Here is a 21,751-nt window from a genome sequence, read left to right on the forward strand (position 1 = left end):
TCAGCACAGGGCTCATCTGCAACCCCTGCCCTGTGTTGGGGCTGTGGTCAACCGGGACATATCCTCAGAAGATGTCCTAAAGCATCCAGGAAGCAGGGAAACGACACAGGGGCCGCAGAGGGGAGGCGTCGCGGACCCCAGCTGTAGCCTCCACGTCTGAATCACCGTCTGACAGCCTCCGACAGCGCGGTCAGGGAACCCAGGCCCCAACGGCCCCAGGACTGGATGACTGCCACAGGGGGGTGGCCGTGGTTCCAGTGGTTGGCCGCACATGTGTCGGCGACTTTTGCTACGTCCCTGTCACGGTGGAAGGAGTCTCCTGCGCTGCTCTGATTGACACTGGGTCCACAGTAACACTGGTGAGGTCCGATGTAGTGTCGGACTGGGCCCGGATTCAGCCCACTACGGTACAGCTGCGCACAGTTACGGGGGACATGGCACCTATGTTAGGGAGGGGGGCATTGACTGTGACTGTGGGGGGCAGATCCATCACCCATCCAGTGTGGGTAGCAGAGGTGCAAGACAGGTGTATCTTGGGGCTGGATTTCTTAAGGGCTGCAGGGTGCCAGCTGGACTTGGGAGGGGGGACATGGAAGTTTAAGGAAGAGCCCCTAATCCAGCTCGGTTCCACAGTCCCAGATCCAGTCTCACCGGGGCCTACAGCCTGTCAGTCAATGCTTCAGGGTGCAACAGAAGATGCATCACTGGACGTGGTGCGGAAGATCTGGGCAGAGAACTGTAGGGGTTTGGATACCCAACAACAAAAGCAACTGTGGCAGCTGATCGTGGACTTTAAAGACAGCTTTGCCTTAAACGATGACCAGGTGGGGCGGACTCAGCTAGTGGAGCATGACATCTTGACGGGGGACGCCTCACCAATTAAATGTCGGCCCCGTCGTCTCCCCCTGGCCCGGCAAGACGCATGTGACAAGGCTGTGTTAAGTTTGTTGCAAACGGGCATTATTGAGCCGTCTGAGAGCCCCTGGGCAGCGGCTGTAGTCATGGTGCCCAAAAAGAATGGGGAGTGGCGCCTTTGTGTGGACTACAGGCCGCTGAACGGGGTGACAAAAAAAGACTCGTACCCGTTGCCTAGGGTGGACGAGTCGCTGGATCTGGTGTCTGGTTCCAGCTGGTTTTCCTCCCTGGATCTCCGCAGCGGCTATTATGAGGTTGCCCTCTCAGAGGGTGCCCGACCAAAGACTGCTTTTTGTACAGGGCGGGGACTCTGGCAGTTCAAAGTCCTCTCATTCGGACTGTGTAATGCACCAGCCACGTTTTCCAGGTTGATGGACCGGGTGTTGGCTGACATTCCCCGCCAAGAATGTCTAGTATATCTGGATGATATACTGGTCCACGGCACCTCTTTTGCAGCAGCCTTGGGCTCCCTTCGTCGGGTGCTGGAAAGAATTAGAGCCGCAGGCCTGAAGCTCCTCCCAGATAAATGTCATTTCATGCAGCAGGAGGTGACATTTCTGGGCCACCAGATTGGGAGGGAGGGCATCAGCACCATGGTGGAGAAAGTGAAGATGGTGACAGATTGGCCCATTCCCACTACGCAGAGGGATCTTAAGAGTTTCCTGGGGTTAGCCTCTTATTACAGGAGGTTCGTGCGAGGATTTGCAAGCATAGCAGCCCCACTTTTCCAACTCCTCCAGAAGAACCAGGAGTATGCTTGGACAGAACAGTGCCAGGGGGCATTCGACTGCCTGCGGCAGGCTCTGACTGGAGCCCCAGTACTCGCTCCAGCTGACCCCACCCTCCCCTTCATTCTCGACACCGATGCAAGTGGATTGGGGGTCGGGGGCGTCCTCGCCCAGGTGAGCCCCGAAGGAGAAAGAGTGGTGGGTTACTTCAGCAGGGTCTTTAACAAGGCAGAAAAACGTTACTGTGTTACAAGGCGGGAGCTGCTGGCGGTGATACTTTCGCTGCGGCATTTTAAGTACTACCTCTGCGGCCTGCCTTTCACTTTAAGGACCGATCACTCTGCTCTCCAGTGGCTGATGTCCTTTAAAGAACCCGAAGGCCAAGTGGCCCGGTGGCTGGAAGAGCTGCAAACCTTCAATTTTACGGTTGTCCATAGGGCTGGAACTAAGCATGCTAATGCTGACGCTCTCTCCAGGCGGCCCTGCGCTATGGAGGGATGCAGTTACTGTGACCGGAGGGAGAGGTTGGAGGAGGAGCAGCTGAACCTGAGCCAGCCAGTATCGTGTCAGAGTGACTTGGTTTCCTGCAGAGAGCTGCAGGCTGTGGACACCGATACCTGGAGGCAGCAACAGGACCAGGATCCCGACATCCAGCCCGTGGTGCAGTGGTTGGAGAGACAGGTAAAGCCGCCATGGGAGGAGGTTGCCGGGCTTTCGCTAGCAACCAAAGGCCTATGGTCCAAGTTTGAGGTGCTGCGCCTGGAGGAGGGGGTGCTGCAGAGGGCATGGAGGGAGCCTGCCACAGGAGAGGAGAGATGGCAGATCGTAGTCCCCAAAGGCCTGCAGGAGGTTGTCCTGCAAGCAATGCACGGAACCGCAGGGTCTGGACATTTTGGGGTCACAAAGACTCTCCGCCGCCTCCGGCAGGGTTTTTACTGGGGTCGGTGCAGGAGGGATGTAGAGGACTTCTGTCGTCGCTGTGACCCCTGCACAGCCCGGAAGGGACCACCAGGCCAGTCACATGCCCAGCTGCAACAGTTCGTAGTAGGGGCCCCTATGGAGAGGGTGGCGGTGGACGTCATGGGCCCACTACCACGCTCTGACAAAGGAAACTGCTATGTTCTGTCGGCTATTGACTATTTTACAAAATGGCCAGAGGCCTATGCCATCCCCGACCAGGAAGCAGAGACAGTGGCAGATGCCTTGGTAGGAGGGTTGATTAGCAGGTTTGGGGTACCGGACATTATTCACAGTGACCAGGGCAGAAATTTTGAGTCACGGGTGTTTTCTGTCATGTGCAGCCGTCTTGGCATTCAGAAAACAAGGACGACACCACTACGTCCCCAGAGTGACGGCCTGGTGGAAAGACTCCACCGCACCTTGGGACAGCAGCTGGCCATTCTCACAGCGGAGCATCAGCGGGACTGGGATGAGCACCTCCCACTGGTGCTAATGGCATGCCGCTCAGCTGTGCAGGACTCCACAGCCTGCACACCATCGCTCCTCATGTTGGGGAGGGAGCTGCGCACGCCAGCTGACCTATCTTTCGGGCGCCCCCCGGATGCGCCTGCTGCTCCAGCTGGTCCTGAGTATGCTAGAAAGATCCAGGACAGGTTGGAGACGGCAAACGCGTTCGCTCGGAGGCAGCAGGAAGAAGCTGGTGTGCGTCAAAAAAGGAACTATGATGTGAGGGCGAAGGGCTGACACTTTACCCCAGGGGAACTGGTCTGGGTTTACAACCCCCAGAGGAAGAAGGGCCGCTGCCCAAAGTTGGACAGTAAGTGGGTTGGTCCCTGCCGGGTGTTGGAGCGTATGGGGGAGGTCGTCTACAGGGTGCAGATGTCCCTGAACAGGAGGAAACTAGCGCTGCACAGAGACAGACTGGCCCCCTACAGAGGCGGGGCTGCTCCACAGGCCCTGGGAAACCATCAGTTGGGGGTGGCAGTATCGCCACCAGCCTCCAAAGAAGCCACACAGCTGCTGCCGAGTGACGTCCCTGCGGTGCAGTCTGAAACATCGCAGGGGGGCCGCCTACGGCGGGCTAGAAGGGCCCCAAGACGGTTCGATGATTTTGTTTGTTCCCTCGTGGGCGAGGAACTCTGTAGTGGGGGGGTAGTGTAATGATTCTGTGTTTTGTTTTATTGGGGTCCATATGGTTATGTGTTTTCTGTTCCCTTCCTTATGTGTTTCCTTTGCCCGACTCTGCTGGCTCCTGCTCTCATGCGATAGGCCTGTTGGTTCGCGTGGGGGGGGGAGCTGGGAGAGCAGCGGTTCCAGGACCGGAAGTGTTAAGCGGGTTGAGAAGGCTAACTGAAGAGCTATCTTTGTTGGTGTATATGCTAGCCATGTTGTGAGGGGCGTGAGCTGTGGCCTCAGAAATAACAGCTCGTTTTGCTTAATAAACCTGTTGACGGCAATAGCTCGGCGTAACTGGCATCATTACAATATAGAAAAATGGAGAATACTGCCTCTGTCACTTATTGGTCGGATTAATACAATTAAAATGGTTTTTCCTCCCAAGATTTACTTATTTATTTTAGAACATTCCAATATATCTCCCAAAAAAATTCTTCAAGCTGATTGATTCGGTTATCCTACCATTTATCTGGGGCTACAAATCACATAGAATATCAAAAACACATCTTCAACAGCCAAAGAAGTGTGGTGGTTTGGGCCTACCATGTTTCCTACATTATTACTGGGCTGCCAATGCCAGTGTTGATATCAGGGGCGTTGCTAGGCACAAAGCTTTACTGGGGCACTGGCATCCTACCGCATATGCCCCTCCTTCCATACATAAATACAGACAAGCACACTGCCCCACCCTGATACATTCCTACCAAAATTACCAGTTGAGATATTAATGAGTATAAGAGCATATTTGTTTTAACAAACATGAACATTTTCAACATTGCAGCTATAAAAAATAAGACATCAACAACTTTGACAAATAAAAAGTTTCCTTAAACACATTCTGAAGTAATCATTAATTCCTAGGTTTAAGGGTTTTAGTTCAGGGGAAAGTTTAACTCAACCTGGACTAAGTTTTCCTTTTATTTTTTGAGCATTAAAGTGTACCTCCTATTTTTCATTTTTGCAAAGTGGTCAATCACTTGTGACTCAGCTTAGAAAGTTCTTCCTTTTCAACTGATAAAATAGCAGGATGATGGAGCCTGTCTTTTCCCATTGTGCACCTCAGCCAAGTGTGGAGCTTTCTCAACACACTGAATGACCTTTCACAACTCCAGCTGTTGACTGGGATTGTGAGGGAGATCTGGATGACATGCGTTAGTGTGGGGAACATGGTGTTATCAAGCAAGTTGAAAACACACTGCATATCCTTGATGACAAGGCTTTCTTTTTTAACCAGGATAAGCTTTCAAACCATTTTGAATTAAATGAACGTTTTTTTACTCCAAATTTGTGATGGGGATAGTGGGACAACTTCACTTGTTTAGGACCATCATGCTTTCCCCCTAAGTCACTAATGTCCCCTTCTTGTTTGTGGAAGCTGGTTGTTGCATCCTCATCACCTTCATGGTCCTGTCTCTCTCCTGTCTCTTGCCTGTCAGTCTCACCTCCTCCTCCCTTTCCTACTCCAGCACCTTCATTCTCATTCTCTACAGCAAACATTAAAAAAACGTAAATTTATAATTATGTAAATATCTATCATATTGCTTATAACGTCCCTAATGTAACTGCTTAGCTTAAATCACTAATTCATTACGGGACCTTACCTCCCTCTCTCTCATCTTGTTTTACTGCTTCCCTGTCTCTACTTCGTGTGAGGAATTTCCTGATATCCATCTACAAACCAATGCAGTCATTTTCAGTTAGTAGCCTATAAATCATGTGGTTTCACTGGGAAAATAATAAAATTGACAGGTAAGAAACGTTACCAGAACTAAAAATGCGTCGTGGCCGCACACTGTCCCATCCAACTCAGTTGAGAGCAGCGCGTTAATTTACCTGCAGTTCATGCAGTGACATGCGCTGACGTGGGGGCGCTAATATATCCTCAATTTGGAGTTACCAACACACTTGCTGCGCATTTGAGTAGAAATATACGTCTCCTTCCGTTGGAATTATCTAAATTGATGCATTAAAAAAATGTAATACTGTTGCAAATATTCATGAGATTTATACTGGGGCACAGCTCATTTATACTGGGGCACGTGCCCCAGTAAATGGGGTCTGGCGACGCCGATGGTTGATATACTGGCAGATGACTCCAGGTTTAGCTACTTCAGAAAATGTCCCATCTTGGCTAACAATAGAACATAGCTCAGTTTCAAAATCATCTCTTCAGGCACTTCTTTTTGCATCACCAAGACCCCGGACCTCTACACGAGGAGAACATTTTATCATACAGCAATGTGAGAAAATTTGGTTACAGATTCGAAAATATTGCCAACTTCCTAATCTGTCCATTCATGCTCCAATATGGCATAATCATGCATTTCCTCCGTCGTTTACAGATGCTGTTTTTAGAGAATGGTCCAGTAAAGGTATAGTGTCAATCAAAGACGTATATATGAATAAAAAATTCTGTTCTTTTGAACAATTAGAAGCAAAATACAGTCTACTTAAGAGTCATTTATTTAGATTTTTACAATTAAGAAATTATGTTAGGGATAATTTGCCAAATTTTGACTCTCTCCCTTTGGATAATGATTTGTTCAAAATCATGCTCGGCCCACCAGAGTCCCAGGGTTTAATTTCCTCATTGTTCCGCTATTTTTTAAGTAAGTCTGAATGTTCAACTTTAAATATAAAGCAAAAGTGGGAGGAGGATCTCAATATTACAATCAAAGACGATGTATGGAGCAGAGCACTGGGTGACATACATTATTGCTCAGTGAACTCAAGATTGCAAGTAATACAATATAAAGTAGTTCATAGGTTACATTACTCAAAAACAAGGTTAAACAAAAGTTTCCCACAAACATCACCTCTCTGTGACAGATGTAAAATATGGGACAGCACATTAGCACATCAATTTTGGCTTTGTCCAAATATTCAAAGTTTCTGGACCTCAATATTTGAATGGTACTCTCGCGCCCTTAAAGTTAACATAAAACCCGATCCAGAAACAGCCCTCTTTGGTGTCTCGGACACTCTTAACAAATTGGGTCGTGATGTTACAACAGTGGTCTCCTATGGCATGATGATAGCCAAAAGATGCATATTAAAGCAGTGGAAGGCTGACAGACCACCTAATGTTGAATCTTGGATCAAGGAATTTACAGGAATCTTGCACATAGAAAAAATTTGATTTGATTTAATAAACTGTCCCCAAAAATACTACAAAATTTGGAAACCCATTCTAGAACAATTTAAGCCATAAAGAACCCCTATCCTCCCCTCTTTTCTTTGTTCTACTTTATCTCATTTGTTATGAATAAAGGTGTGGACAATCCTAATTGATTGTTTGAAACTCCATAAAGTGTGTTTTTTTACTTTCAGTATGTCCAAAGTGTAAATGAACAAATAATTTTTATATAATATTATTTATTGTGTGTCTAATGCTTTTTTGTTGTCGTTTTTTTTTTTTGTTTTTTTTTTTTTTTGTGACAAATGCTAAAGGATTCACTAAAGGACATTAATCATTGTCATGTTTTCGTTATATACCTGTAGAAAATTCTATAAAAATAAATATAAAAAAAAAAAAAAAAAAAAAGAAAATGTTTCTACTGCTGCTCCCCGACTTTCACCCACTGTATCTATCTGTAGATATCAAATTTAGAAGCCATTGAAGACGCTGGATTGGAATAAGGTGTCTGTCCCACAGTTCTTAGGGCCTGTAGGGGCGTGTTTGGGAAGATCTCCTGCCATGTTCCAGCATCAAGAAAAACTCAACTGAAGGTTCTACGCAGTTATAGATTTGTTGCCTCACATCACACATAATGAAGGTCCAAGAGAGACTCTAGTTTGTTCAACTGATTAAGCAAACAAGCCACTTTTAGGACCCCCTGCGCTTTGCCTATATCCATGGAGTTGGAGTTAAAGATGCTACCTGCTTCAGCAAACTTACTGTCACTTAGACACGGCAAACAGCTCAGGAAGGATAGTGCTGTTTAATTTTTTCAGAACATTTACTATAATTTTCTTTCCCTTCAATGTTCTCATAGAAGGCTCTGGGGAGGAATCACTAGAACTCAGGAGTTGATGCAGATTGGTTCATTTAAATAAAATCAGTTAATCCTTTATCTCGGCAAGCAGTCTCCTTACAGTGAAGCATTGCAGGACGGACGCGCTCGATTGAATGGGTGTATCAATTGCCACCATTTGACAGTCTGATTGTTCTGTTGTACAAATTGAGCACACGTCTGTTTATGTCTGCTTAATCACAATTAAATGTTTTTTGTCTTTTTTCGTCAACTCTGACCATCCTCTTCATTACAGTTTCATGCAACAACAGAGAGTTGTCAGTAAAAAGGCTCCACCAGATCTGCTGTAAGATGGGCCACTATAGGAGATCCTTGCTGATTAATAGTCAATGAAGAAATCCATAAAATAAAGGTTGTAACAACGTTAAATTTTAGTTTTTTTGTTTTATTTCAGATTAAGTATATCTACGTTGAAGAAAACAAATCTATGAAATAATATGACGATAGCAGCGGCACGGTGCCAGGCAGGTGGCTTTTGTAAACAAAGCGGTGGGTGTGTCTCGGACCATGGATCCCAAAGGGAAAACAAGGAAGATAGCTGAAGAGAACAGAGGATTCAGAACGTGACGGTGACGGTATGCCCACCCCCGACTGCCTGGCAAAGTAAGGCAGGGGGAAAGCACGGGGCCACCGGTGTCCAGGCTACAGTTACCGGGTTGGGTTGGTCACTCTGCTGCCTTGTAGTCGACCAAAATCCCTGACAATTTTGAAATTCCCCCTGGACATTTTTTAGGTATGAAAAGTAGGACATGTCCAGGAAAAAGAGGACGTCTGGGCACCCTATAATCCATCTCCAAACTCCACTAGTGCTGCTAGTTTTGTTGCAATCATGGAAAACCGTTCACAGATCGAAAAGGTAGCGCTCTGATGCAGGGATGTTAATTTTCTTCAAATTTTTTCCCCCCAAATCTTTATAAACAGATTTCTTTATTGTGTTGCTAGAATTTCATCAATGCAACAAAACCTAATACATTAATATTGTAATGTAATTTAAGCACCAAATATCAAACAGCAGATTAGTCACATGATGTGACATTTGCTCTAGGATAAACATTTCATCATCAAAGCTTATTATATATTTAAGCCCACATATTCCAATTTTATATTGGGCTAAAACACTTAGAGACTGTACTGCCATACGAGGCTTAAAGAAGACTTTTACATTTTTGCAGCTCTGGACAGATTTGTTTTTTTTGTTTTTGTGGTCCAATAAGGCTCTTTGAACAGTTTGGGTTGCCAACCCTTGATCAAGAGCTTTCCACAAATAGAGCAGTGATAAAATGTAAGCATATATAAAGCTCAAGAACAATTTCCTGTATATGTTCCTTTACCTCCCTTATTTTAGGTAATTTATGTTAACTTGCTACCTAAGTAAAATTAGGTTTAAATTTTAATGTCGGTCAAAATAAATAAAACCTACAAAAAATAGTTATACTTTTATCTGAAAATATATTTTTAAAAAAGTGGCATGTGTTTTGTGAGAGCTTCAGCGTGATAAATGTGATAAATCACAAAATTTAGAAGCATATTACCATACAGAAAATAGACCCTCTTACATCCACAAAAACCCTGGATCAAACTTAAAGTGAGATGTCACTTCTAGGCAGAATGGTGCAGGAGCAGTGTCTGCAAATGATTTTTCACTTTGCTGTCAGAGAGCATCCAGAACATCCAGAAAGCAAAATGATGGAAAGGAGATATCACTGATGTTTGGTGGAAGAAAAATGAATATTTTATTTCCATGCTTCTTTTGAGATACATATTAAAGAGAGTGCAAACTAGCAGAGCTCCTCTTCAGCAGATGAAACACTAAGCATGAGGATCCAAGTCAAGCATGAAACCAGGCGACTATGAAAGTAACCGGGGTCTAAACATCTCCACGTATTTTTAGACCTGCAACTACAAGTATGCTCTCCAGATTAGAGATTTACATTTCCACTTAGATAAACATAACTTTCCAAATACGTGATAAATCAAGTAAAATAACTTGGGTATGATGCTAAAATAAATACTCACACACAAACAAAACTCTACAAAAATACACACCCTTCATCTAAATAAAATATGGAGCTCAGCTACAATTAGAACTATTTAAGGATTTGCAACCAGTATGTAAGAGATGGTTTCCCTGGATTTATTATTACCCACAAAACACATGTTCATAGCGTAAAAAACATATAAATACATTTTTGATAAGCCTTTTTTCAATATTTTTTTAAAGTAGTAAATTTAAAAGCAGCTTTTAAAAACTTACCGGAGTGGCCTGAGCGTCCTCAGCAGCCTCAGCACTCGGAGCATGCCCAAGATTTTTTTTCCATAGAAAAGAGTCACCAGGATGTCAACAACAGAAATCATCACCAAGATCCCATCCAGAATGTTCCAGCTGCTCCTCAGGTAGGCGTTGTTCCCAAATAACCAACCAAGGGCCACGATCTGTACAGTACAGGGCAGTAGAGAGTACAAGTGTAATTGACATAAGTAAAAGCAGAGGTAATGTTTATTAATGTTCTAAAGCTTGATATCAGATCAGTGTTTGAACATAATCGGTTATACTGTTGCATTTTTTTTCCCTCTGTGTGGCAGTATTTCCAAATTCTTCTTGTATGATTCTTTTTGTTTTATTTATGAAATTTTTCATCAACAGGAAAATAATTATCCGGGCAAAATGTGGCACACATCTTCAAGTTCAAAAAGCAATTCTTAAAGGCTGGTTATACTCCCCGCAGCAGGGTGAGCTTGTCGCAGATATTTTTGATTTATGCCCAATATTGAACGTGGTCTGCTTTATGTTATTCCACTCCGCGACGCAAGAGGGACAATCAGGAACTAACTGTGGGTCTAGATACGGCCGAGGCGGTGAGGAACTGGGGACAAGTTTGTGTGACAACGGAGGGACATGAGGGGGAAAAAGAGGGGGGATCCAGGTGGAAAAAGGGTCTTCTAGCTGGTCCATCTTATGAGGCGTTTTCCACAATGGCGGTCATACAAATAAAACAAGCCGGTAAGGTACCAAACAGGAAATACGTATAGTGTAGAGTGGATGTAGATTTGACCAATCAGAGGCCTCCTGTCTGCGGTACTGTCTGCAGTCACCTACAATTTTGGAGAGGTGCTTCAGAGTGTCTGCAGAAGGGGGGGCGCACATTTGTTTTCCCTGCTACACACGCAGACAACCTGGTTTCTGAGTATAAATAAGCCTTTAGACCCCACACCTGATCTCTGCTATTAAAGCAAAGCAAACATGACATGTTTTGCATGTATTGTAAATAGTTATTGCATTCAAACTATAAAACATAATTTCTATTTTCACTGCATAACAGTAAATACTATTTGTAGAGCCTAAAAAAATATACAATCCTTTTCCATTTCCTAATATATTTAGACTAGGGCTGCAGCTAATGATTATTTTGTTAATCGAATAATCTATCCATTGTCTTTTCAATTATTTGATTAATAATCGGATAGCAAAATGTTCCTTAAAGAAGACTTTTTATGAAACTTAACTAAGTGAAACTAAAAATATTTCCACTTGAGGAGTTCTGCACAGAGCATATTGACAGAAAAAAGTTTTTTATCTTAAATGCAAAAAGTTTTTTATCTTAAATGCAAAAAGTTTTTAAATTTTGGTATGACTGTTGCTCAAGGTGGGTTGCTCTGTCAGCTAAAGTCCTGTTTTAGAGTCTCTACACTCCAATTAACGATTTATCGTGTACTAAATTACTTGACGATTATCTGAATAATCAATTAATCAGAATTAATCAGATTAATTATTTCAGCCCTAAATTAGACTAGAAACTTTAGTGGGCTAATTTTTCAATCCATCTTCTTCCACTTATTTCATCAGGGTCGTGGTGATGCTGGTGCCTATCTCCACTAGTCGATGGGCGAGAGGTGGGGGTTTATTTTGGTACGCCTTTACAAAAAATGTAATATGCATCCATCAAATGTAATTCAGTGTAAGATACTCTGAAATTGTAAAATCATGCCTGGGTGCATGAGTGAATATACATCCATTCCTAAGTAACTAGGCCAAAAATAGAGACAGAGACTTTGAATGAGTGACACCCATGAACTTTCCTCTCCTCTGCCTCTGCCTGGTGCTGCCCACGCCTGATTGGACCTCCATTCAAAGCCAAGCCATTTAAATACAGGCGAGACAATCCTTTTCCTGTGCGACAATCCTTCTGTGCATGAATGCCGTTTCTCTCTCCTGGTTCCTTTTTTCCAGCCTTTTCTCTCCAGTTTCCATTGTGTTTTGGGGCTTTGAGCTTTTGTAGTTATATGGGAGATTTCACTTCTATCAAGAGCTATGGACCTGAGGGATTTATCAAGTTTGGTTTCTTTTGTGCCTCTTTTTCATAATTTCAATGTTTTTTAAGAGTTCAAATATTAGTTGATTCCTTTAGGTTTGGTTTAGTGCCTATTCACTGCATTCTGTTTTCTGGGAATTCTAGTTCATTTACCTTACAGCACAATATATCTCTGTTTGTCTCCCCTTAGTTTATAGTTTGTTCCATATTACACCAGCGTCTAGATTTATTCTCTTCATTTCGGTCAGTACCTAAGTTCACAGTTAGCCATAATTTCCCGCTGGATATTTAGGTTTGTCTCCCCATTCTTCCATCCTTTTTCCATAGCCTGGTCTCCCCGTTTCTTTATTTTGATATGAACTTTAAATCAAAACATTAAACGTTTAAGAAATTCATCATGGCCAGCAGTCTATGACTATTAAAAGAGGAAACAATTGTAAACATAAAAGGATTTCTTCATTTATATTTGATAAAGGTTTCCAAAATTGTATTTCAGTTACCACGTATATCAATAATCATGGACTTTAACATTAAGTGTGTATTAAAATAATTCATGCTTGTCTATTATAATTTAATGATTGGGTAATGGTGGTTAAAGTTAATACTAACTTCAGCAGCAGATTTAAATAATTGTTCTAATATTGTTATTTCATCTTTCAAACCAAAAAAAAAAGACACATTTGACCAGGTATTGAAGTTTGCTGTGCAGTTATTGTTTTGAATTAAAATTTTTATGTATGATTCACAGAGATTTTACTTTATTTATTTAGTTGGTTAAATACCTGAGATATATCAGATGTGTTTTTATAATTCCTACAATATAATTTATGAGAGCTACTGTAGCATTTCAGCATCAATAACAGTCTAGAGTATGAAAGTAAGTTGCAGATGACTTCACCGAAGACTGCAAAAGAAAACACACATTTCACCAGAATAAAGCAATGAAGTACGTGATTCTAAAAGGCGATTTGTGGATTTGAAGCTAAGTTCTATCAAATGGAAAACAAATAATTTATCTTAAAAGGAAACAAAAATTTGTAACACTGTTGCCTCACAGCATGAAATTCCTGGTTCTAACCCTAGGTTCTCTCAGGGTACACTGGCTTCCTCTGACAGTCCAAAGATTACTTCTAGGTTATCATAAGTCTCTAAATTGACCTTAGGGGTTTGTGTGGATGGTTGTGCACTCAGCCTTTCACCCGACTATTGCTGGTGGTAGGCAACCGCTATTTATGGGTTAATGTCAAATGGATAAGTGGCCACATCTTCTACCCCTTGTCCGTCAGGGTCATGGACAAGCGTTAGAAGACTGATGTAAAAAGCAAACACCATGTGAATTTCTCACCTTTACGGTCATTTCTGCAACAAATATCGCTGTAAAGATGTAGTCAGACCACATCAGGAAGATCCGCTCCTGCAGAACAACAAGGTGACACAAATTGTTTAGAATTCAAGTGCTCTCTCAGATTTCTTTTTCCACTAAGCCTAAAGTTTTCCGACTAAACTAGTTGAGTCCCGCACAATAATGTATCTGTTTTCCTCATTTGTTATCTGAACTCTAAACCTTTCTCAATCGCCTGCTGTAGTCTTTTGACAGCTAGAAGACCCTTGTGAGGGTTGGTCTTTAATTCATACTCCTGGAAAGGTTTTTTTTCTAACAAATAGAAAATAATATCTTTAAGGTTATGTAAAATAAAAATTTTCTTTTAAATTAATCCCTAAGTCCTGGTACAACTGTTAATTGTCTGGTTTTATAGCTTGCTGAATAAAGGTTTGAACTGCAGCATTGTCCTTTCTGTTTCTAAAATGTGTTTGTAGTTAATACATTAATCCATTGGTTTTCTTCTGCTAATTTAAGATAGAACTACTGAGTTGTGGTTTTTGATGTTCGTTCTGAGGATTCCCAATATTTAAACCTAAGCTGAATTTCAATCTTGCTTTTTTAAACATTTCTTTAAGGGTTATCTGTTACTTTAGGATTTATTTGAAAATACTCTAGCTGATAAAATATGTCTGAGCTGTTAAATCTTTGCACCTTAAGTGGATCCTCTGTAATCCAACATGGGAACCTTTATTTAGCTCCTACTGCAAGATCTAGATTACAACCTCAGACTATCAGTCAAGATGCAGAAATCTTTGGACATTGTTAAGCTGCTATACTCAGAGGAAAACTTTGATGCTTTTGACATAAACATTAGGTTCATTTTATATACTAAAGACTTTTTCAGGTCAACAAGGTGCACTTGTATAGTATAGATGCTCAATGCAGATTGCCCTTCCCAAAAACACTCCTATGTAACTTGAAAGAGACAGATTCATTACAAAACAAGTCCTGAGACCGAAAGTAGGCCCTACCGCATTGTAGCTATCAGAGACTCCCTTCAAACGAGAGCGAACTAAACTAAAAGTTGTCATCAGGCAACAAAACAGATGAGACCCTTACCTGATCAGACATATTTTTGGTTCTCTGGTGTCTTTCTTTGTGCACTCGAGTTTGCAGCTAAACAGAAAGCATTCGACTATTCTAAGTCCTGAGCCATGGTTCTTAACTACAAATCAGTTAGACTTCTCCCTGCAGGTCAATTGTTAGTCTCTGCAACAAGTGAGAGTTCAGTTATCTTCTAACCTTCAGTGATGATCACAGATAAAAATAAGATAGAGCAAGAGATGAATAGATGCATTAGGTCTGCAGAACATAAGGCATCTATTCATGCTGTTGGCAATGCAGTAATGTTGCAGTATTGCTTTAGTTGGTTCTTAGTAAACAAAGACTTGAACTGAGTCAAATGTAAAGCTTTTGATTTTCATTCTCTCTGGGCTACAACATATATAGATTGAAAATTAAAGGATGAGAATTTGGATACCAGCAGCTAAAATTAGCTTTCTTTATAGGATGACTGGATTCACCCTTAGAGCTACTATGAAATGCTCTTTTATCCAAGAAGGTTTGAGGGGATGCAATGGTTCATTTACATTAAGGGTTTCAGTTAAGGTGATCCTACCATCTGATCATAACAACCTGTAAAGCCATCTAATGGGTGGATTGATGGATAGATGAATGAACGGACAGATGGATGCACAGATGGATGGACTGAGGGACGGATCGACGGATGGAGGAATGGATCGATGGATGAATTTACCAATCAGGTTTTATTAATGCACCTGCAATGGTTTTTATTTCTATTACTTATTCATTATTGTTATTATTAGAAACTTCTTCTATCTGTGATGCCAGACATGGTGTTGTCCTTCAAGGGTTAATTAAAAAAAAAAGGGATCAGAAGCTTCATTCAGACAGGTGAGCCTTAGCTGGGGAAATGCTGAGGAAGCAGATGCAGACCTGGCTGCTCACAGCAACAGGTGATAAACGTGGTTGATGGGCAGAATAGCAGGAGTTGAAAGATTAAGGGTATAGGTAACAGTCAGCTCCGAGTCAACAGACAGAGGTGTCTGACATACGCTTGGTAAGACAGGGAAATCCTGGGTAATATGGTTGTGGTCAAAGATTTGGAAATGAGCAGGGGAAAAAGCTGGACATCCACTAGCTCAAGACCTTTAAAAAATCTGGTGCCAACCATCTGCAGAGAACCAAAATAAAAAAGGGGATCTACAGGTGGAGGGAATGGACTGATTGTACTCCCACTGTAGGTGGATGGCAGGTGTATTTGATGAGCTCGAAAACAGATGGGCAAAAATCATAAAAAATCTCGTTTTAATCCAAACTGTAAAAGACATTTGAGACTTTCCATCTGTAAAAATGTGTCAAATATATTTAAAAAACATATTAAAAATACTAGCTGTTGCCATGTTCCCATACCGAGTTTATTTTTTTTTTTTTACAAAAACAACCATAACCGTTCAAAAGTATCTACACCATAAAGTCAGTATATTACATTACCTTTCAAATACAGTGCCATGTCTTTGCCCTGCAGAATGTCCTCTGCATGTTCACTAATATGACTGGAGTTTACTTAGTGGGCTTAACAAGGACAGAGGAGGAAAAACAAGAAGGATACCACGAATAAGAAGCATTCAGCCAGTGCTTATTCTCCCTTTTCTCCCTCTGCCTAAAGAGAGAAAACCCTGTCCTGCCTCTTAATGTCTATGCATGGTGGAGGGGGCTGTCTTTCCCACGACCTGCACTACCATCCTATATGCTCAGAAGAGCTCTAAATCACATATATTTAAAATGGAAAGAGACAACAAGCCTGTTCATTATGCAGTTTTTACTTTCAGGAATGGTATCACTAGAATTTCCTCTGAGGCAGCTGTTATTGTCATTTTGTACACACAGAATATATAAAAAACTAAATCTAATTTTGTGCAGCTTTCATGACATTTCTATTCCTTAAAGTGCAGCAGTAATCAAATGTAAACAGTGTGGGGGGGGAAAAAAACATGGTGCAAAAAACGTATTGATATGGAAGTTCAGAGCATTAAATATATATGGTGCAAATATGCAGTGTTGTGGTTTGGTGTTGTCAGTGTGCTGCAGAGTCTCTGATATGATTTAGAGATTTTTTCAACAGTTCAGCTGTCATCTCTGTTTAGATGGTCCATAAAGATCAGTTTTAGCAGCAGCCAATTTTATATTTTATGCCTCTCTAGAATAAACAGCAAAGTTTGATTACTGTAACAGGGTTTCTATTTTTTAAGGGCTGAAAAATGTGATTTCTTGTTTACGAGAAAAAGAAAAGTTAATTTTTTTGCTTTTACCTTATTGTGCCACTTTTGGGCTGCTCTTTGGGACACTGGCTAGCTCTGCTGCTTTGCAGCAAGATTGGATCTCCCTGAATCCATGATTAAAGCTTTGCATTGACCATTTATGGTTGAATGTGGGCAGAAAGTGGCAAACTTTAAGGCATAGCTGTGATCTACAAAGGATATTGTTAGATGTTGTACAGGCACTTTTATTAAAATTCCAATTTTTTGTAGGAATTAATTTTCAGGATTTCAGGATTCATTTTAGTATGAATTCCACACACTGTTTTATAAATTAAACAAAAGGTCTCAATGCAGCTACATGGTTTCACCATATGCAGGAGATCAATCTGTTTTCGATTACTTTGGTCTTTCTTAAGGATCTGGATGTGTGGGAAGAAAAATTATGAATTTTAGAATTCAAAGTGAAAATAGTCAAACTCAACTGTTTTAAAGTTTTAATCATTTCCACATGATTAAATATAGTTTACATTTTGTGAACAAACAGAATTTAGATTCTGAATTTCTCCCCATAAATAGGCAGAACATGAATAAGGAAAACAATTTAGCCTCTAGCCGAAGGCAAACAAATGATAAATTCAAGCAACTCCCCCATTACTGTCCTTAAATAATTGTCATTGTGTTGTTTTTTCCACTTTAACACAAACATGTCCTCTCACAGCGATTTAGGGAAGGGTTGAACTGTAAAGGAGATAAATCTATCATAAAGCCTTGGTTTTGACTTCAATTTACTGTACTGCATTCAATGCTGATATGATTCAATTCGTAATTTTGGACAGTGGTGTATTATCTCCTGCCTCTTTGAGAAATAATAAATAATTATAGATATTACTGTATAATCATTCACTTAGTTTATTTACCCTGAGCTGATGAAATGATGACAATATCCAGGCAACCCCAAGCAACAAATGAAAACAGAAACGAACAACAGGCCAAATGCAAACTGTTTGATATAACTCCCAATGAAATATCATAATGAAATAATTATTCAGCCTGCATTCGACACCCAAAAGCACTTCATCTTTGTATTGATGAATAGATTTCATTTCGGAGAAAGTGCTATTGTTGTTTTGTTTTTTTTTAAAGCTGGCAAAGAGGGTGATGTAAAGCAGCTCCTTATAAACAGATGCAACAAAGTGATAAATTATACATGTTTGGGCTGTTGGAAGCAACTCAGAACAAAATCAGCGAGAGCAAATCGATTTACAATCGACTTCATTAATACAGAACAACGCAGATGGACAAATAAGCAGCCGCCGTGAACAGCCATTACAAATGGAATCTAGAGAACTGTAATGACTGTTCTTTCTCTTGTATCAGGATGCTTGCTGGGTTGTGTATTTCCACCTCATTTTAATGATGGCCACAGTGTGGCGGTGCTGAAAAAGTGATTTTCTAGAATACCACTCGCTGACCTGAGTGTTAGAAAGGCTGCTGGGATTTATGGTGGGTATTTGCTTAAAATGATCAAAATGATCTGTGTGTGCATGACCCTGCAATCCACAAGAACCAGTTAGCACAGGTGAGACCTTCCAATTCCTTTTAGACATTAATCAAGAGTGTATATATATATAGACAAATATACATTTGTCTGTGTTAAAGCAGGGCAAAGGAGGCAGGATGCCTTGCCACTTTTACTCTGTTGGAAAGGCTGCCGCAGCAGCTAAGGCATTGATGTTGTAGATGATGCAGTGCAGCAAATACAGAGGTAAAGCACATATCACCCTGAGCAACTGGCTCACAGTCAAACAAGAGTGGTTCCCTGCTTATACAATGTTCCGCTCTATTTCTCTTCAGAGTGTAAGCTACAGAACAAATTCTGTACGGTGGTGTCTGGATTTAGACTCACTGATGGCTACTTTTTTTTGGTAATCTTGTTAATGTTAAGGCTAATTGTTTTTTTAATAATATTTAAGTGAAACAAAACAGCTAAAATAATCTTTGGTACTTTCAAAACTGTTTGTCTGACATCAAACTTCATCATGTAAATGAAGGGAAAATTAGAAACGTTCTCTTTGATTGGAAATAATCTTGTCAGACCTTGAGCTCTGGTCCCATTTCCCCCCTTTTAACTTCAGGCACTAGAAATCTATGTATGATTTTTATCAGCACCCTGAGGTTTGCTAAACTACTTAACTTAGTGGTCAGAGCAGGGTATTCTCAAAGGTATAGTGGAAGATTTTCGCAAATTTTTGAAAAGACCTGCCCTCTCCGCTTTTAAAAAAATGCACATGTACAACCCTGTACCCGCTAACGACAGGGAACACCTATTAAACACATGTGAGAGCGTACATGAGCCGGTTTCTCCTCTCGCATGCTCTGTTTAAAAGTTGCTGTATGCATCGCTCATATAAGCTTACTTTCCTAAAGAAGATTTGCAATTTTTTCACCATGTCAGATTCACCACCAGTAAATGAAGACGAACACGAGGATGGCCTGAAGTAAACATATCCGCAGAATGATTGACAGTTAGGAGGACCACTTATTTTGAAGATCCACTCGGAAAAATAACTTCCTCCACTATACCTTAAAGGTAGTACTATCAAAAGTGAAAATATTTCTATTTCTATTCAAGACTAAGCTGGAAAAAGCAATGCATGAATTCATTAGTTCAAGGCTGGACAACTGTAATGCTCTCTCTGCAGGAAGTACTGTAGCAATATATTCTTCATTAGCTCGGTCAATGCAAAAATGCAGCTGCCCAGTGTCTCTCAAAGGCGTCCATATTACACCCATTCTCTTCTCTCTTCACTTGCTTCCAGGTTGATTAAGGATAGATTTTAAAATCCTGCTTGTTCTTTTAAAGTCACTACTCAAATAGCTCAAGCGCCTTTGTCTGAACTTTAAAGTTTTTGCAACCAGAGCCCTGCACTCAGCAGATGCATAACCCTGCATGTCTCCAGTGCTAGGTGCAAAAGAGAGGATGATTGTTGAGGAATGCTATACCACCAGAGCTAAACTAGTGGCCATTCAAGATGGCCCTTCCCAGTCAAACACCAGCTAAATGGCAGCCTACTCCCCTGCGAATCCCAGCAAAATCCCCTCCAACTTCCAGCCACTGACCTTCTCCTGGGCGTGGATTTTTTTTTTTACTCTGACTTAACCGTTTCACTGAATTACAGGGTCTGACCAAGATATGATGCTTCTCTTCATATCTTAACGTCCCCAGATCATGATAGAAATAATATTTCATAATAAGGACTGATGTTTAAAAAGGAATTGTAGGGAACCAGGCAAGGGCCAGCAAAGGGCCAATCAAGGAAAGTGGGGAAATTTAGAATGGCTACTACTGTACAATCCATTACTGACCTGGAGTCTTTAAATCACTGCTAACAAAATCAACTATTCAGACAGGCCTTTCATTCCTAGCAGTTCAGCTGTAGAACAAATTTTCTATTAGTTTATATTCTGGTTTCACTACTTTTCCTTATAGCATCGAGAACAGTTTGAATTGTACTAATGTGTAATTTTTGTTTTTATCTCTTTTATCCTGTTATTTTCTTACCTTTACATTTTCATATTTTATCTATTTGACATCTTGTTTAAAATGAACTTGTGAAGCACTTTCTGCACCATATGGATTGTTTAGAATTGAACAAACTTGATTTGATGATCAATCGATGGTTGACATCACTTTTTTTAATGTTATGTTTTGAATTCTGCAAACCTATTTAAAAGAAAGTTCAAGGGCTCCTGCAAAAAAAAATTAGTTTTTGTTTATTATCTTTCTGAATGCCAGAAGTAGTAATGCAGAAAGTACCTTTTATTTCTATAGAACCAGAATGCAACCCCCCCAAAAAAATGTCTTGATAAAGAGTGGAACTTAATATAGGATTATGTGATGCTCACCGCACTGTCAGGACTGATGCCAGGCCTCTCCATGGCGATGGTGATGCAGTTGAGGAAAATGATGACCAGCACAACATGGTCAAACATTTTATGGTTGATGATCTTTTCACATTGCCTGCGGCATCTGTGAAGAAAAACAGAAACAAGTTATATTTTTTATATCTAATTAACTCAACTTTAGGAATATATATTAGCTGAGACACAAATGCAACAAGAGATCATAAATATTTTAGTCTTTCATTAAATTTTTTGTATGTATTGATTTTATTGCAAAAAGTATTGCTGTTATCTTTAGATATTTCAAAGCTGTTGCGTTCAAGGAGAGAGTGAGATGGAAACATCGACGGTGTCCATTTTTTAAAAGAACTTTAACCACACAATTCTCAGGACATGGTTCACTTGCATTGCATTCATTAGAAAATTAACATTTAATAAAATAATTTACTAATTTTATTTGAGGCATAAATGCATTTAAAGGCTAGTAGTTTATGAAAATATATGCCCACTTTACACTGGATTGAGAAGAAACTCTAGACACTTTGACAAATATTCTAAATCCCCCTCAGTGGGAGGACACTGGTTGCTCTATGACCTTTGAACTTACTTACAGGGTTTTCCCTTTTTTTTTTCTCCATTAACTAATATTCTGCTACTGTCAAGGTTAACTAAAATGTTTGCTTGATGTTGTTATAATCTGCATATTTACCCCCGAAAAATTTGACGTTTCTATGCCTCTGTCATCAGTCTCTGTCATACCAAAGAGAAAATTTCACTATTAGCCATCATGAGAAGAAATCCACTCAGGATTCCCACCTGTGCAAACTTCTTATCTAGTGTTGCGTTTTGCTTGGAAGGAGCAACCATGAGAAAGTGTCCATACATTTTTTTGTTTTGTTTGTTTAAGGTTATTTATTTTTATTCTTTTATTCAATCTATGTCTATTGTTGAATTAAATTTAAAGCCCTGTTAGCTGCTGGTGTTTGCACTACATTCTTTCCTCCTCACTGTTTAACACAATCCCAGATTATAATCTTCAATAGGCAGTAATGCAAAATGT

The 21,751-nt window shown here is 40.9% G+C and overlaps 1 protein-coding gene across 15 annotated transcripts in view; it reads right to left on the reverse strand.

Annotated features, from left to right (window-relative positions):
- cacna1g (calcium channel, voltage-dependent, T type, alpha 1G subunit) overlaps positions 1-21,751 on the reverse strand; it is a 384,250-nt gene that overhangs the window by 76,060 nt on the left and 286,439 nt on the right. For all 15 annotated transcript variants that reach the window (XM_038280073.1, XM_038280083.1, XM_038280085.1 and 12 more), the window contains 3 exons: positions 20,695-20,818; positions 13,469-13,537; positions 10,068-10,246 (listed from right to left, as the gene is read on the reverse strand). In XM_038280073.1, the coding sequence (XP_038136001.1) occupies positions 10,068-10,246; positions 13,469-13,537; positions 20,695-20,818 (372 nt within the window). The remainder of the gene's footprint in view (positions 1-10,067; positions 10,247-13,468; positions 13,538-20,694; positions 20,819-21,751) is intronic.

The sequence above is a fragment of the Cyprinodon tularosa genome, unplaced genomic scaffold (genome assembly GCF_016077235.1).
Source record: "Cyprinodon tularosa strain WSP-4 unplaced genomic scaffold, ASM1607723v1 ctg156, whole genome shotgun sequence".
Lineage (NCBI taxonomy): Eukaryota > Metazoa > Chordata > Actinopteri > Cyprinodontiformes > Cyprinodontidae > Cyprinodon > Cyprinodon tularosa.